At 43.2% G+C, this 17,294-nt stretch overlaps 3 protein-coding genes across 18 annotated transcripts in view; 1 reads left to right on the plus strand and 2 right to left on the minus strand.

The window, feature by feature from the left end:
• LOC129154106 (oocyte zinc finger protein XlCOF6-like) overlaps positions 1 to 3,691 on the minus strand; it is a 49,556-nt gene extending 45,865 nt beyond the window's left edge. For both annotated transcript variants that reach the window (XM_070548482.1, XM_070548481.1), the window contains exons 1-2: positions 3,574 to 3,691; positions 1,858 to 1,924 (exon numbers count right to left, since the gene is read on the minus strand). In XM_070548482.1, the coding sequence (XP_070404583.1) occupies positions 1,858 to 1,867 (10 nt within the window). In that variant the 5' untranslated portion in view covers positions 1,868 to 1,924; positions 3,574 to 3,691. The remainder of the gene's footprint in view (positions 1 to 1,857; positions 1,925 to 3,573) is intronic.
• The window catches only part of LOC129162178 (oocyte zinc finger protein XlCOF6), an 849,318-nt gene that overhangs the window by 35,014 nt on the left and 797,010 nt on the right, over positions 1 to 17,294 (plus strand). The gene's annotated exons all lie outside the window — the stretch shown is intronic.
• Positions 13,692 to 17,294, minus strand: part of LOC107373377 (gastrula zinc finger protein XlCGF57.1) — a 147,227-nt gene continuing 143,624 nt past the window's right edge. For 13 of the 15 annotated variants that reach the window (XM_070548603.1, XM_070548601.1, XM_070548600.1 and 10 more), the window contains one exon: positions 13,692 to 15,556. In XM_070548603.1, coding sequence (XP_070404704.1) covers positions 13,869 to 15,335 — 1,467 coding nt within the window. In that variant the 5' untranslated portion in view covers positions 15,336 to 15,556 and the 3' untranslated portion in view covers positions 13,692 to 13,868. The remainder of the gene's footprint in view (positions 15,557 to 17,294) is intronic. The other 2 variants (XM_070548589.1, XM_070548590.1) reach the window with 2 other exon arrangements.

Consider the following 17,294-nt stretch of genomic DNA (forward strand, 5'->3'; position numbering starts at 1 on the left):
CTGTGGTGGCCTCATGGAGGGGGCCATCGTCTAGCACACTGCTGCTAACCACTAAAACATTCTCTCTCTCCTGATAATAACTTTTTGCTCTCCTTGACTTTTGATGTGCTACTACTAGTTTATCCGTTTAATTATAGATCCACTAGGATAAATACTATAAAGTTTATCTTTCACCAAATACAATATTTACTAAGACATCATAATAGAACTGTAGACACATTACGTGTGTGTGTGTGTGTGTGTGTGTGTGTGTGTGTGTGTGTGTGTGTGTGTGTGTGTGTGTGTGTGTGTGTGTGTGTGTGTGTGTGTGTGTGTGTGTGTGTGTGTGTGTGTGTGTGTGTGTCTTTGTCTGCCTGCTCTGTCTTCTCGATCCCCAGTGAGTCGTGGAGGATGGCTGCTTATACTGAGCCAGGATTCTCTGGAGATTTCTTCCTGTTAAAAGGGAGTTTTCCTCTCCACTGTCGCTTTATGCTTGCTTCGTATGAGGATTGCTGTATAGTCACTGACACTAGTCAGTGACTTGATGCAATTTGCTGGGTTCCTTATATAGGAAACATTTCTGATTGGCTTAATGAACTGACCTGAATTGGAATTTTTATTATGTGAAGTGCCTTGAGACGGTTCTTGTCGTGATTTGGCGCTATATAAATAAACTTGAATTGAATTGAAATTGAATCTGCTGAAGTTGCCGGCGGCACATGCGCACTTTGTTGTTTACAACCAAAACTTTCTTGAAGCTAAAGCTGAAATAATGGTCAAAGGAGGAGACGGCAGCGCTCAGGACATTTATTATCCCTCAAAGAAGACAAAGTGGGAAGTACGGGCATCTTTTGGATATTTGAAGAATGCCGAGGGACAGTTGATAGAAGACGGCTATCCTGTTTGCAGCACGTGCAGAAAAAGAGTCTGAAAGGCAGCAACGCTTCAAATCTCATGACACATCTGCGTGACCATCACCCACAACTCTACAGTCAACGCAAGGCAAGCTAACGTTAGCGTTTTAGCTAAAATGCGTGATCCGAGGATTTGGGTTGAGGGAGAATGCAACGAGTCGCTATATAAAGCAGCCGCAGCGCCGCTACCTGCATATGAACCGTGTCGCGGACACCGCCATGTTGAAATGACGCTATGCATTACGGGGCTCCCAGGGGCAGATAAGAGTTGGTCTCTCTCCGAGAATAATTATGAATTTAACAATGATTACTGCCTGATGACATTTTCCCACATCTGCAAAGCTCACTGGAAGGACACAAACTGAGGACAATATTTTCCAATAGGGTTTATTACTCAAGTAAGGATAAAAAAGTATCTGATTAGAAGGCTACTTGAGTACTGAGTGTCATCTGATCTAATATTTGTAAAATGACGACATCAAACAAACATAAAATAAGAAGTTATGGGCAAATATTGGTATTTTACAGACTAAAGGGGAAAAATGTAAACAAATAAACAACATAATTACAAAAAAACACATTTTAGGCAAAATTTAAACACAAACTGAGGACAATATTTTCCTGATATTCAGGGTTTATTTAGTTGTCTGAAAACGTAACACGTTTAAAAAAATACAGCGATAATACCGAAAACCGTGATAATTTTGGTCACAATAACCGTGAGGTTAAATTTTCACACCTTGACAACCCTAAAGGCTTTATTAAAATACAAGCCATTATTTTAGATTCCATCTCATAGATGAGGTACACTGTTGTGTCCCACCACACAGAGGCAATAAAGTCATTCATTCAGTACCTGTGTCCACACACACACACACACACACACACACACACACACACACACACACACACACACACACACACACACACACACACACACACACACACACACACACACCAGTACCTGTGTCCATGCTGATGGATGATCCTGAAGTGGTAGCAGGTTTTCTTTAGCCGTGTTTAGCTAACAGCTGCAATAGAAACAAAGCAGGAGAGCTGATTAAGATGCTGCTTCAGAACAACGCAGGAGATTAAAGATCCAACGCTTTGGTTCTGATCAGCTGAGGACACATCCAGTCTGGAAAAGAGGATCTTTGGTCACCAGGGTTCACGGAATAGAGCTAACCTCTTTTTCCTCCAGAGTCACAGTGTTGCCTTACACAGGCTCAGCTGCTACGTTACACTAAAGCCTGATTTATGCTTCTCCGTCTGCGTCAGTGCGGAGACACGCAACGCCATTATCCGTTCTTGCGTAGGGCTCCGGCAGGCACGCAAGTACATACGGAGTCGAGCCCACTTTTTTAAACATCCGTCGAACGAGACGGATTACGCAAGCTTGTGATTGGTCAGGACGCCGCTGTTGTTTACAGCGCCGCCATTGCAAAGAGAGACGAGTTTAACTAGCGGCAGACACGGAGAAACTTGAAGAATACCTCGCGACAAAACTCTAAAAATATGAACGTCTCATACTCCCGTGACTGGAGGAGTGAAAAGATGCGCAGCAAGCATTTTATTTGTGGACGGAAATGACAGGAAACGTGGGTTTAGAGGTGGCGAGCGCATGAAGCGGTGGGAGAATGAGAGACAAATATGTCCGTGTTAAAAGTCTCTTATATACACAAAAAACACAAGATAAACACACGATCCTGGACTGATACATGACAGGATACCACAGAACAGCGCTACGCCCTCTGTTGTCCTGCCGGGCAATTGCTTTGCAACACTCTCCAGGAGACGGAGAAGTAAAAGAGCAAAACACTTCCGTCAATCCGTGTGTGTCTGTCCCTTGCGGAGCTGACGGAGAAGCATAAACCAGGCTTAAGGCTGAAATTCCAGCGCCATGGCTACATCCCCCCACCCTACTGAAGCACAAAAGCAAAGCAGTCTGACCAGGAGAAAGTGTTCTACAATATCATAATTTATGAGTCAAATAATACAACCACAAACACTGTTGGGTCTTTATTATTAGTAGTATTATTATTATTATTTACTTTTCTGTTATTTATTAACATACTATTTTATACATTTAGACTTATTCCATCTTATTCACATGAAGGTGTCATATTTTAGCTACTCACACACATATCTATGGGTAATGTTGGGGGGGCTAAGCACAGTGTGCCCAGGGGCCCCTGCAATGATAATCCGGCCCTGCCCAACAGTGAGCTTAGCTGCGTGTGACTGATGCAGAGTTGGTTTTTATATCTGCAGAGAGTCAAAAACTAGCCTCACTTCACTCAGAGATTGTTCTTTAAAACTCGTATTAAATCCGCTGTGCTGACGCACTTTAACCACTTAGTCGCGCTGCTCTTTAGCTGCTGTGGGATTTATTTACTGGATGCTAACATCACATCACACTCACGGAGTAACACACACAGGCGCTCTGCTGCTACAGTCAGTGGAAGGTTATCATCTGGTGTAAAAAGGCGTTCGTCTCAATTCCCAGATCACGTTTTATTCCACGAAAATCGTCCGAATCCACATTAATCTGGGTGCTAACTTTACTAGCATGTTGTGCTAGCGTTAGCAGGCCGGATGCTAATGCTAGCACGCTGCTAATGCCCGTAAATGAACGTGTACAGTAAAGTTAGCCGACATTTTAGAGTGATATGAAGCTTACCGCTCTGCTGCTGTGTCGAGCTGGGTCCAGCCAGCCGCGGGGCCTTTCTGCTGGGCTAAACTAGTTCGTGTCGCACCGCCACGGCTCAACAAAAGCCACCACACCTATAAAACACACTTTTGTTGCCTTTTCTAAGATATGGTAATGACTCCAACTTGTTGTTTCCGTTTCGGATCTTTATTCCGGGTTACTGTTGGCCGCAGCCCACGTCTTAACTCCAGCAGAAACACCGTTAACGATCTCCGATCTCACTAGCTCGTTTTCTTCTAAACAACCGAACCGGAACTCTGCACACAGCCGGCCAAGAACATCCCTTCAACATAAAAGTCCAACCACAACAAATCGCAACCCGTTACACTACTGTACAACGACGTAAGGCGTGAAACACATATAGACTATATTTGCGCACTTATGCCAACCATAATCGTAGTTTGAAATAATTTAAATATCATGAAACGTTAATTTTTTGCCTTATTTTGAAAAGCCTCTGGCCTTTTCCTCTCTAGCTGCGGTGCTTTGCGTGCGCTTCTTATGAGAGACAGTAGCAGGGCCGTATCCAGAGTTTCTAAACTACCGAGGGCCACCATCCGTTATGCCATGCACATTGAGAACAAACTGAAGACTAAAGCTGATTTCAGATTTAATAATTTGTTTAACCCTCTGGAGGCAGGCGTTGCAGATTAGCAACGTAAAAACCTACCTACCTGGTTACTCCACATACGTACTTCATGATCATTTTTGAACTCAGAAGTTCCCCTGAAGGACTTAGTTGTTCGTCCTTTAATCATGACTTATTTTGAGCCTGAGAGGGTTAACACTAAAGTGACTTGTATTAGTATCACGTAGCATTTTGGTTCTTTTTTAAAACACAGAAAAGTTTTTTTTTTACCTTGCTGACAGTTTCGTTAGCGGCTGTAAACTTCCTCAGAGCTGACTGATGGTGGCGTCACTTCCTACTCCATTTATCCGCGGGCAGCAGAGGACGTTGTCGCCCTCTGCTGCCCGCTCTCCCCTCACTGATGACACAGTCCCATGCACGATCCAATGTGTAGACCCCATCGTCTCTGTTCATGGTCCCACATCCACGTCTCCTTATCTCTATGGCTTCCTTCATCACTCATGACGTTTAGTGAAGGTTTACCATCACTCATCCTAGTCTAAACATATCTAAAGTCACATATAATCAGTACAATTTATGTATTTCAGTCACGTGTTCAGCAGCAAGCTTCTGGAAATTATAACAACATGTAATAACTACCAGTAACAATGTAATGGTGGCTTATCTATTGTATTATGTACAGGCTGGCAACATAATCCAGTCTAAGCTGTAGTGAAATATGGAAGCATTTGTGAATTACATGCTACAGCTGCTTGCTACAGCCCTGCTGCGGTGTCTGGAGCAGACTCCAGTTGCCGACTCTCAGGGTGCGTTCGATTTTCCTCAGAAGTCGGAATTGGGAATTATGTCACACCCGAGTTAACAGCGTTCTGGTTGCCGGAGATGGAGAAGTCCGGATTTCAATATGGCGACGCCCTCGAAAACTGCTGTTTTGTTAGCTCTCAACGAACACAGACGACTCATGAACACACATAAAGCTCATCTTCAAAGAATATTGGAAGAGAGACGAAGACGAAGAAGGTAGGTGTTCCTCTTTCAGCATATTGCTGTTGGTTGTCTTTGGTCAGGATTTTCAACCTTCATTGTGTGTTGTGCCATTCTCCAATCTTTTTTTAAAGGGATGAAGTCATATTGATGTAATGTGAGACGCAAACAAAAATAAGACAAACATGTGTCATATAAGGGTGCAGAAGCTACCAGTGCGAGGTGTAGACTACATGAACAGAAAGTCTTTCTTCTCTGTCCTTCTCCAGGGGATTGTAGATGACAGAGGGAGATTCTTGGACATTTGTGCTGGACCACCTGGAAGGGAGCATGATGCAAGGATGCTGAGGGCTTCTCCCTTCTTTGAATCATGGCAGGAGAAAATGGCTGCTTACAGCTTACTTGGAGACAGTGCGTACATCAGGCGAGATTTTCCATTTGTTGTAACCCCTCGACGCGACAACGGAGCCCTGACTTGTGAGGAACAACTTCAGAACAACAAGATCAGTCGTGGTAGGGTGGTTGTTGAACAAGCTTTTGGACGAATAAAGTGCATGTGGAGGCGTCTCCGTGATCTTCAGAACACCAACATCAAAACTGTGGTGATGACGATAATGGCAGCCTGTTTGTTGTACAGCATGACTCTTGCTGACTTGTGCCAGCTGCACCCCCAGGGCTGCCCAAGAGAGGATGATGACAACTAGTAGTGTTGTCCAAGTTGCAAGACGCTTGTTCTGCTTTTACAAGTATTTAGCATCTCTTCTTGTTCTTGTCAGATATTGAAATATGTCGTTAATTGCAGTGTGCCTGTATTTCAGTGGCTTTATTTTATTAAAGTGTTTTCCCTGCTTCACACTCAAGTATTTATTCTGGGGTTTTACTCTCTCCCTCTCCCTCTCCCTCTCTCTCTCTCTCTCTCTCTCTCTCTCTCTCTCTCTCTCTCTCTCTCTTTACATTTTTAACTCACAATTTACTATTTTCTTCTCATTTCAAACATGTTTTTTACCACTTTATGAAAATATTTTTATATTTAAATGTTTTGGTTTTGTGAAGCACCTTGTGATTTTATCTTGAGAGGCGCTTTATAAAAGATGGTTTCTTTCCTTTAATAAGGTAACTACACTTAATAAAGATGAGGCTGTTGTCATTGGTAATTTAGAACAGACTTGGACACAATATTAGAAGCAAAAAACATTTAATAAAAATAAACAAAGGTAAACAAACAGTTTTAAAAGTCTACAATCTTTACTGTAAGACAGAACACATTTAGTCGCCTTTAATGAAAATATTGCACACAAAGAGTAAGGATTTATGAAAATATTGCACAAACTACCTTGTAAAGCTAAAGAAACAGATTCAAAGAACTATTTCTTATTGCTGTCTTATTCTTATGTCTTATTTCCAATTACTGGAAAGACAACGTCATGTTGGCCCCCTATATGGCGCGGTATGGGGGCCAAAGTTAAGACTTCTGCCCAGCGGCAGGAGGCTATATAAATTCTGAAGCAAACTACCGACCTGATTAATGATAAACTGGTGCAGGTAACTGAGAGGCTGGCGCTGCTTACTGAGAAATAGCAACTTTAACCTAACGCCAGCCTATCCATGCTAAAGGTCCGTCGAGGGGGTAGGAAACCAGCTAGTGGCAAGCCTAGGCACGCTAATTGCTAGCCTCTCCGATGCTAACGCCAGCCTATCCATGCTAATGGTCCGTCAAGAAGGTAGGAAATTCAGCTAGTGGCCAGCCTAGGCACATTAATGGGTAGCCTCTCCAATGCTAACACCAGCCCGTCCAGGCTAACGCTAGCCTATCTATGCTAATAGACAGCAGAGGGAGTGTTTGAACCAGTCAATGACCAGCCGAGGGCTGCTAGTCCCTAGCGTATCTAGTAATAACGCTGGTAAAGGTGCTATTTCTCAGTAAGCAGCACCAGCCTCTCAGTTACCAGCGCCAGGTTATCATTAATCAGATCAGAAGTTTGCTTCAGAATTTATATAGCCTCCTGCTGCTGGGAAGTAGTCTTAATTTTGGCCCCCATACCGCGCCATACCCTAACAGCTGCTCCATCTCTTCAACAAACTGAAATGGCACAGCTCCTTTCCCTGTACTCTTATTGCTGTCTTTTACTTTCTTGTAGGCGTCCACCAAAGTGTTCCATTTCCTAGCTACTTTGTCTGGGTGAAAGCTCCCTACAAAATCCAAGGACAACTTTTCTGCAACAGGTTTCCACAGGTTTTTTTGTTGCCTTTACTATTTTTCTGCCTCATGTTCAGCTCTTTCAGAGTTTTGGGGCAACCGTCACCATCCTTTTCCAGGTGTTCCCTCATCTGGTGGATTAAAAACAAAGTTTGTGCTCGACTGAATCCCTGGTTTGCTGCCAGGCTTGAAGTGGACGTTGAGGCCACGTTCTCGTTGGCTTTAAGGACGGGTAAAAACAATAGTTATGATGTTGCAAGAACATTTCACATTTATTATGTTTAGGACTGCAGCTATCGAATATTTTTGTAATCGAGTACTCTATCGAATCTTTTTTCGATTAATCGAGTACTCTAATAAATTACCCTTTTGTGTTTGTAAACCTTTATATCATATATTGATGAGCCAAGATGGCGCCGAGTATGGCTGCCTCGTCGCGAGCTCCACCAAGTTCCAACATTACACGCTCCATACTGTACATTAATGCAACTGTTTTGCACATACCAACCTCTGTACATTTTACATCTCTTATCTTATTGTTTACTTTATTAATTTGTATACTTAGATTAGCCATTTTTATATTTTACTTGTTTTTACATTACTGTATTTTTGCACAACTCTGTTGCTGTGAAGCTCGCACACAAGAATTTCACTCGCATGTACTGTACCAGTGTACCTGCACATGTGACGTGACAATAAAAGTGATTTGATTTGATATCAAATAGCATGTTATAATTATGAAAGACCTCTTGAAATGAGAAAGCAATTGCCAGTTATTCTTCAAGTTTTATTCAAAATTAGTTTGCATAACTTCAGCACTTCAACTTTACTTCACAGTAAACAAATGTCTGTGCAAAAAATAAGTAAACAACCTGAGCCGATTTTCCCCTCGCGAGAATCTGCTAGCCTGCAAGCCAGACAAAAACTAGGAGGATAGCGCTGCGAGCGGCTGCGGCCCAAACAGAACCAGAACCGCTCACGGCGCAAACAGCTTGCCGGCTGTTTCCCTATTAAGACACGTCCGTTTTAATTTCTACACTTTTTTTCTCACACTAAAAAGGATTGCCAAAAGCATGTTTGCTGTGGTTTTGTCAAATTATACTGATCACAAAACATTTATTTACTTTCTTTCGTTTTCTTCCGCCACTCATAAATACCCGTGTCCTCCTGCAGAAACCCCGAGGGACAACAGACGTCAATAACAACACAATAAAAAGTCCGACGTGTTGTGTAAAAACTGCTATTTTTTTGGCACATTTTAAGTCCGACGTGTTGCTACCAGACGTACGGTGTGAGCTGAAACTGAGTGCTACAAACGAAAAAGTCGCAGTGTCCGCAGAATATATAGAAATACAGGCTAAATGTATTATCTTGTAGAGGCTCCGAGTCCGCTTGCAGAAGTGACATTTACAGGTGCTGCAGGATGTGGTGTTGTGGTAGGCTAAATCCATTTTACAGTATTTACACTGGACTACGTTTTCCGTCTTACGACGTGAAAAATGGGCCCACACCTTTGACATTTTCTGTCTTTTTCGCACTCCACCGGGGTCCACGTTGTCCGCCATGGCTTAAGAGAAAGTTAAGTTACGTTCGCTACTCGCGTGTGCATTCAGTCCAGTGGGCATGTGCGTCACTTATTTCAGTCCGGGTGAAACATGACCCCGGGCGATTGCAAAGCCATGAATTAATTAAGCATGAATTAAACGAAGCCTCGAGGCAGAGAATTTGACTCGAGGATTTTTTGTACTCGAATTATTCGAGGTACTCGAGGAATCGTTTCAGCTCTAATTATGTTAATTGTAACATTTACTGCAGGAGCTTTACCTGACTCATCACAAACCTCCTCCTCAGCCTCTATAAGGCTGGCCTCTATTGTGAGATCCTCATCCATGTAGCACGTGGGACTGCCCTGCCTCTGGAACAAGGGGCCAGGAAAGGGGAAACTCCTCTGTTCATCTAGGAACATTGCCATGTTTTTGTCCAAATAGACTGCAAAATCAACAAATGAAGATTAAAATGAAATACAATTGATAAAATTAAAAATATTTAATGCAAAAATGCGGCTACAGGTAGAAAATAATGTAAACCATTATTAGGACTCTAACAACAGACAGCCTAAAAATACAAATATAATCCCTGAAAATTCAAATCTCAGTAGGCAGTTTGGAATCAAAGAGTGAAAAATAAAAAGGAGGAGTTTGGTGAGGCCATGGAGAAAGACAATCGATCGGCTCCAAAGAGTTTCTGGCAAACTGTCCGGCGCCTCAGGAAGAGGAAGGCAGCAACTCGCTCACACTGTTTACAATGGGGATGGGGAGCTGCTGACGTCAACTGGGGCTATAGTCGGACGGTGGAAGGAATACTTTGAGGAGCTCCTCAATCCCACCTACATGCATTCTGAGGAGTAACCAGAGCTGGGAGACCTGGGTATGGACTGTCCAATCTCGGGGGCAGAAGTTGCTGAGGTAGTCAAACAACTACACAGCGGCGGAGCCCCGGGGGCAGATGAGATTCGTCCTGGGTATCTCAAGGCTATGGATGTTGTAGGGCTGCCGTGGTTGACATGTCTCTGCAACATTGCGTGGTCATCGGGGGCAGTTCCTGTGGAGTGGCAGACCGGGGTGGTGGTCCCCATCTTTAAGAAGGGTGACCTGAGGGTGTGTTTCCAACTATAGTGGGATCCCACTCCTCAGCCTCCCTGGAAAGGTCAACTCCAAGGTACTGGAGAGGAGGGTCCGACCGATAGTTGAATCTCAGATTGAGGAGGAGCAATGTGGTTTTCGTTCTGACCGTGGAACTGTGGACCAGCTCTATACCCTTGCAAGGGTGATGGAGGGGGCATGGGAGTTTGCCCAACCAATCCACATGTGTTTTGTGGATTTGGAGAAGGCTTATGACCGTGTCCCTAGGGGCACTCTGTGGGGGACACTCCAGGAGTATGGGGTGGGTGGCTTTCTGTTAAGGGCCATTCAGTCCCTTTACCAGCGGAGTGTGAGTTTGGTCCGCATAGCCGGTAGTAAGTCGGACCTGTTCCCGGTGAGGGTTGGACTCCACCAGGGTTGCCCTTTGTCACCGGTTCTGTTCATTGCCTTTATGGACAGAATTTCTAGGCGCAGCCGTGGTGTGGAGTGTGTCGAGTTTGGTGGCAGGAGAATCTCGTCTCTGCTTTTTGCGGATGATGTGGTCCTCCTAGCTTCATCCAGCTCTGATTCAGCTCTTGCTGGGTAGGTTCGCGGCTGAGTGTGAAGCGGCTGGAATGAGAATCAGCACCTCCAAATCTGAGACCATGGTTCTCGACCGGAAAAGGATGGCTTGCCAACTCCGGGTCGGGAGAGAGGTCCTACCTCAAGTGGAGGAGTTCAAGTATCTCGGGGCCTTGTTCACAATTGAGGGTAGGAGGGATCGGGAGATCGACAGGCGGATCGGCTCAGCGTCTGCAGTGATGCGGACGCTGAGCCGATCTGTCGTGATGAAGAGGGAGCTGAGCCAGAAAGCCAGGCTCTCGATTTACCGGTCGATCTACGTCCCAATCCTCACCTATGGTCATGAGCTTTGGGTAATGACCGAAAGAACGAGATCGCGGATACAAGCGGCCGAAATGAGTTTCCTCCGTAGGGTGGCCGGGTTCAGCCTTAGAGATAGGGTGAGGAGCTTGGACATTCGGGAGGGACTCGGAGTAGAACCGCTGCTCCTCCGGATCGAAAGAAGTCAGTTGAGGTGGTTAGGGCATCCGGTCAGGATGCATCCTGGACGCCTCCCTGGGGAGGTGTTTCGGGCATGTCTTGCCGGCAGGAGGCCCCCGGGTCGACCCAGGACACATTGGAGAGGTTACATCTCCAATCTGGTCCGGGAACGCCTTGGGGTCCTGCCGGAGGAGCTGATGGAGAAGGCCGGGGAGAGGACGGTCTGGAGCTCCCTAGTTGGGATGCTGCCCCGCGGCCCGGACCCGGATAAGCGGAGGAAGACGACGGCTTTACAACTGCTAAGTCCATCCATCCATCCATTTTATGAACCCGCTTGTCCATGTAGGGTCGCGGGGGTGCTGGTGCCTATCTCCAGACCAATCAACCTGACTGTCATGATTTTGGACTGTGGGAGGAAGCCGGAGGACCCGGAGAGAACCCACACATGCACAGGGAGAACATGCTAACTCCATGCAGAAAGGCCTCGGGCCGGGAGACAAACCCAGGACCTACTTGCTGCAAGGCAACAGCTCCATAGAACTACAAAGTCTGACTGGGGGAGGGAGTAGGTCTGCTCTGTGGAGGGAGGTGGAGTTTGCAGCTCCTTCTCCAGATTTAAAGAGACAGTACCCAAAAACGGCTCATTCTCAGACTCCTCAGAACAGGGGTATATGAGGGGTCTGTAGAGCAGCAATAATGAGGAAATCAGACCAAGAACTGCAGTTCCACTGAGTTTAGACCCCAACTGAATGATTTAGATGTAAAAAGGAAGAATTTAAAAGGATGATATGTCTCCTTTACGGCTTTAAGAGTCAGTCTATTTATTCCTTTTATTTGTTTGAGCTGGAGTTAGCATTCACATGCTCATCAGGAATGGTCTTTCCTTCATTTGGAAGCGATACACATACCTCTGTGTTTACCGGCAATAACCTGTAAATTTCCTCCATGATGCACAGCGCCAGGAGGTGAACGGCCAGAGCAGCGTGAATCAAAAGCTGTATCCAACAAGGCCCAAGCAGCACGTTCATGACCCAAACACCACTTCAGGACTCACTCCAGCGTGGTCTCCAACAGGACTCGACCCACCAGCGCCTCCAACAGGACTCGACCCACCAGCACCTCCAAGTCAGAGTTAAATGTAACTTTGGCATCATCTGTAAAGTAAGTTTGGAGCCAACTACCATGCATTTAGTTTTTCCTGCATTAATCACTGGTTTGTTAGCAGTTATCCACTGCTCGACTGTCTTAACTCTTTATTAAATATTTCATTCAATGCACCCTATGTATGTGCTGAAGCTAAAACAGTAATGTTATCTGCATATACTGCTGTAGTTGCATGTTGCAGCACCCACGGAAAATCATTCAAAAAAATAGAAAACAAAAGAGGCCCCAAACAACTTCCCTGTGGAACACCACATTCCATCTGACCTTTTTCAGAAAAACTTCCATTGAAATAAAATGTATAATCTCTATTAGTAAGATAACTTTTAGTCCAGTTGAGAGCAGACGTATGAAATCCATAGTGTTTAAGTTTTTGTAATAAAATATCATGATCTAAAACATCAAAATCCGCACTTCCATCAAGAAATATAGAACCAATTAGCTTATTATCGATTGTCTAAGCAATAATCAGTTATTTGAGTCAGTGCAGTAGTGGTTGAATGATTCGTTTTGTAAGCATGTTGATATATTGTGTTCAATTCATATACCTCAAAATAATCTTGAATTTGGTCATATGCAATTTGTTCCATGATTTTACTTAAAGCTGGTAGCAAACTTATTGGTCGACTGTTTTGACCAGTGGAGAATAATATGGACTAATTTTGTTACATGAGTGCTTAAATGTCCCTTTCGGTTCTTTCCTGAAATTTAGAAACATCGATTGCTATACCTTTAAGTAGGAAATAGTACTCTTTCCACCTCAGGCTGCACCTAAGACATTACAAAAACAGAAAGAATGGAACAAATAAGCTGGATTAGTTGGTACCATTGCCGGTGGATGAATCTTCCTTGGTTTGGGAGTGAAGTGAAGCAGCTAGACCGATGGAAGTGGCGGGTTTTGTCCAGTTTGCTGAGTGCCACATGAAGCTAACCTGCTTTTGCTACCTTTCCATCCAATGCTTACCCTGTTAGCGCTAAACAGCAAAGTAAAACCTTCTAACTTGTACATGAACTTTTTCTATGTCACAGTGAAACTTGGATTTGTAATTACAGAAAGTAAAATGTTATGTGTAGATGTGCGAGGGAGAGCCGCTACACTGTGCAGTGGAGCTAGATGAACTCTGGAATCGGTGAGCAAATCTTATGCTGTTATTTCAAATAAGTTTGCACTATTTTACCTGAAAAACGTTAAAAACAGTTCATTGTACATATTCTGGTTAATAACTGTTGCACAAAAGTCTGATTTTTGAGAAAACCAGATTTATACTTTTGCTAACTGTGAATCCGAGTTTCCAATTGTATTTGGATGTCAAACAATATGGATAACATAGGTATTAATTTTTGATCAGGTTTATTTGCATGACAGATAATTACATGAGTGGATTAATCTGGTGACTTTGATGGCGAGCCTTCTCACTTTGCAAAACATCAGCATTTACGTTTAAACTCCAGAAACAGCAAACAAAAAACTGAATAGTGAACAAAGAGATTTAATAAAACACTTTAGTGGCAAAAAACATTTCATTTTCAACCTTTTTTTCTCCAAAAACAAAACATTTAATATAACTGCTGCCTTTCCTTTTAGGTAAAAGAGCTTCCAGATCAGTAGCACATTTCATTCAACACCCTTAGAAGTCCCAAAATATATATTTTATGTATGTTTCATTAATTTGGTCCTGTGTGCTCTCGCGTGAAAGTTTAAACTTGTCTTTTGAGCAAATCTTTTTCCACAGAGCTCACAAGCAAAAGGCTTCTGTCCTGTATGGACTCTCATGTGAGTGTTTAAACTTGATTTTTGGCCAAACCTTTGTCCGCAGAGCTCACAAGCGAAAGGCTTCTGTCCTGTGTGGACTCTCATGTGAATGTCTAAATTTCCCTTTTGGGTAAACCTTTGTCCGCAGAGCTCACAGGTAAAAGGCTTCTGTCCTGTGTGGATTCTCATGTGAATGTCTAATTTTCCCTTTTGGGTAAATCTTTGTCCGCAGAGCTCACAAGCAAAAGGCTTCACTCCTGTGTGGACTCTCATGTGAATGTCTAAATTTCCCTTTTGGGTAAATCTTTGTCCACAGAGCTCACAAGCAAAAGGCTTCTGTCCTGTGTGAACTCTCATGTGTGTAGCTAAATTTCCCTTGCGTGTGAATCTTTGTCCACAGACCTCACAGGCAAAAGGCTGCTGTCCTGTGTGGACTCTCATGTGACTGTTTAAACTTGACTTATCACTAAATCTTTTTTCACAGAGCTCACAAGCAAAAGGCTTCTGTCCTGTGTGGACTCTCATGTGTGTGTTTAAACTTGACTTTACACTAAATCTTTTTTCACAGAGGTCACAAGCAAAAGGCTTCTGTCCTGTGTGGACTCTCACGTGTGTGTTTAAACTTGACTTTACACTAAATCTTTTTCCACATAGCTCACAGGCAAAAGGCTTCTGTCCTGTGTGAACTCTCATGTGAATGTTTAAATTTGATATGCAGCTGAAACTTTTTCCACAGTCGTCACAACTAAATGATTTTAGTTTTGTCTGAACTTTCCTGCTAGAGTCTACATTTTGCTTCACTCTAACACGTTTCTTATCAACACAACAGCTTGAAGACTTCAGTCCTGAATGACTTGTCACTCTCATGTGTTTCTGGAGAGACCGCTCATGGAGAAACTGTTCACCACACTCTGGGCAGCTGAAAGATTTGACAGCCTTAACATGTGATTTAGAAGACCTGCTCTGCTTCCAGTCTTTGTTATGATCTTTGGTGTTTGGCTCAGAATCTGACAAGAGTTTCAGTTGACAGTCAGAATTGTTGCCATCCTGGTCATCATCTTCATCGTTGCTGACTTCAGTCTCTGAAGAGTTAGAATCATATTCATAAAGATTTAGATCTGGATTCCTGGTAGTTTCTGCTCCTCCACAGTCCTCTCTACCACTTTCTGCTTTCATCTGGTCAGTGATGCTGTTGGTTGGAAGATCTCTGTCTTTAGGTTGGTTCTGATCAAACTGTGACAACAGAACTTCTCTTCCTTCTTCCTTAACCTGATGAGAAACTGCAGAGAATATAATGTTGGTGGCATCAGTTTTAATCTCATCAAGCTGCTCCTCCTCTTCCTGCTTCACGTTGAGGGGCTCCATGTCCTTCTGGTTCAAAGGAGGCCTCAGTTCTTCAGGAGCTCTTCCTTCTTCCTTAAACTGACACAAAACTACAGAGAATGAATTATCACAGTTTAAAATGAATTTAAATATAACAAAACTTTAAAATGTATTTTACTTTGAAAAACCAGTACTGCCGTTTTTCCCCGTTTTCAAAGGAGTCGGCTTCTGTGCGGTGCGATGCTCTCACGAGTTAAAGAAAACTACAGGGAGAGAAAAGGTGGAAGAAAGGAACCTTACGTTAGAAGAAGGCATTTTTAGTTCAGACCTGTGAAAACCAGCTTCATGCTAACGCACGCTGCTACAAGTGAACAGTAACGTAGTCAATGTGGTCTGAAGGTTTTGACTAAGGGTCAAAGGAGATTGTTTCAAAAGAGGATTCTTTCCCGATTTGGCCGAATTGGGAACCAGCTGAAAACCGAATTAATCGGGAAGTAATTCCTGTTCTAATAAACCACAATGTTATGATTTCCAGCCATTCTGGCAAATCAGAAGGGGCCATGTCTGGAAGGCTTTACCAAAACATTCCTCAGAAAGCCACGCCTTCCTTCAGATACAAGATTCTTAATTCTGTGTATAAAGAATATTTAAACGTTATGTGAGGTGAACCTTATCCTTAACTTGTATCTTATGAAGATGTGTATGAGTGTAGATAATGATTAACTTGTTAAAACAAACACAATGATTTGATTGTAAGAACAAAATTCATTTCATATTCATTGATTTAAGCACAGGTTATTCAAACATTTGATGTAAACATCTTGTTCATTCATCACATATGATCATTTATATCATAAGTTGTAAAAGCCTTGTAGGATTTGTGTGGATTCACTTTAATTCAGAGTGAGTAATCCAGAAGTCTGACTTTAAGCAGAGATAAGGTTTTTGTGGGAGACCTTGGCAGTTTATTCATGTCTGCGTTGAAGAACAATAAGTGAGCAAAAGGTTGATCAGTGCGTCTGAATCCTCCAGCTGGTGTAACCTTGACTTTGTAGCTATGGCGTGTGTGAAAGGTTACCGTGTCAATTTGATGGTGAAAATTGACCCTTTTTATTCATTACCCCCACAACACCCAGATTTATCCCCAGATGAACCCCTGGCTATCAGCTGCCTCTCACCACCAGCTCCACAAACAAATCAGCAACAAGTAGCAGCAGGAGGCCACGAACCCACGAGCCCTACGCAGGTCTTTTCTGTATAAGCTGTGACTCTTTCTTTTGCACTTTGAGATTGCTCTCTGCAATAACATATTTAGCTAGCACTTTCACATAATAAAGTACGGAGTTTTTAAGTGGTTTAGCGTTATTTATAATCTATTCTAAAGTTTCAGTTTTCACAGAAAAATGTTGCAACATTGTTTGCTATTGGTGCAAAAAAAAAAAACATTTTACCAGATAGGATGAATGATCGTGATTACAATATTGATCAAAATAATCATGATTATTATTTTGGTCATAATCGTACAGCCCTAGTACATATGTGACAGTGTGAGCGTCCTGTCACAATGTCCCGATTGATCATGCGCCCTGGCTACTTGGCCAAGGGGATGTCCCTTTGGCTGACTGGTTAGAGCGTATGACTCTCACCCGGGAGTCTGGGGATCGAATCCCGCCCGGGCCCTCATTTCTCCACCTTGCCACACATACATGTACCTTTGTTATTATTTATTCTTCTAATTATTCTTTTAAGTGTTGGTGTAGCTGTAACAAGCACATTTCCCCACTGTGAAATAAATAAAGTCTATTCTATTCCATCAATTCAAATTTCATGAATTGATTCGATTCCAATTCTCAAGAATTAAAATCGATTATCACAATTTGATTTGATATACGGGGTCAGTGATTTCTTCTTTTCAGGAGATGTGGTGTTCTCAACTCATTCACTGCCAGCCGTTTCCTGACCGGTAAAGCCCTTCGCTGCAGGTGTTTTTCAGCGTTTTTA

This window comes from Nothobranchius furzeri, chromosome 2 (genome assembly GCF_043380555.1).
Source record: "Nothobranchius furzeri strain GRZ-AD chromosome 2, NfurGRZ-RIMD1, whole genome shotgun sequence".
NCBI classification, from domain to species: domain Eukaryota; kingdom Metazoa; phylum Chordata; class Actinopteri; order Cyprinodontiformes; family Nothobranchiidae; genus Nothobranchius; species Nothobranchius furzeri.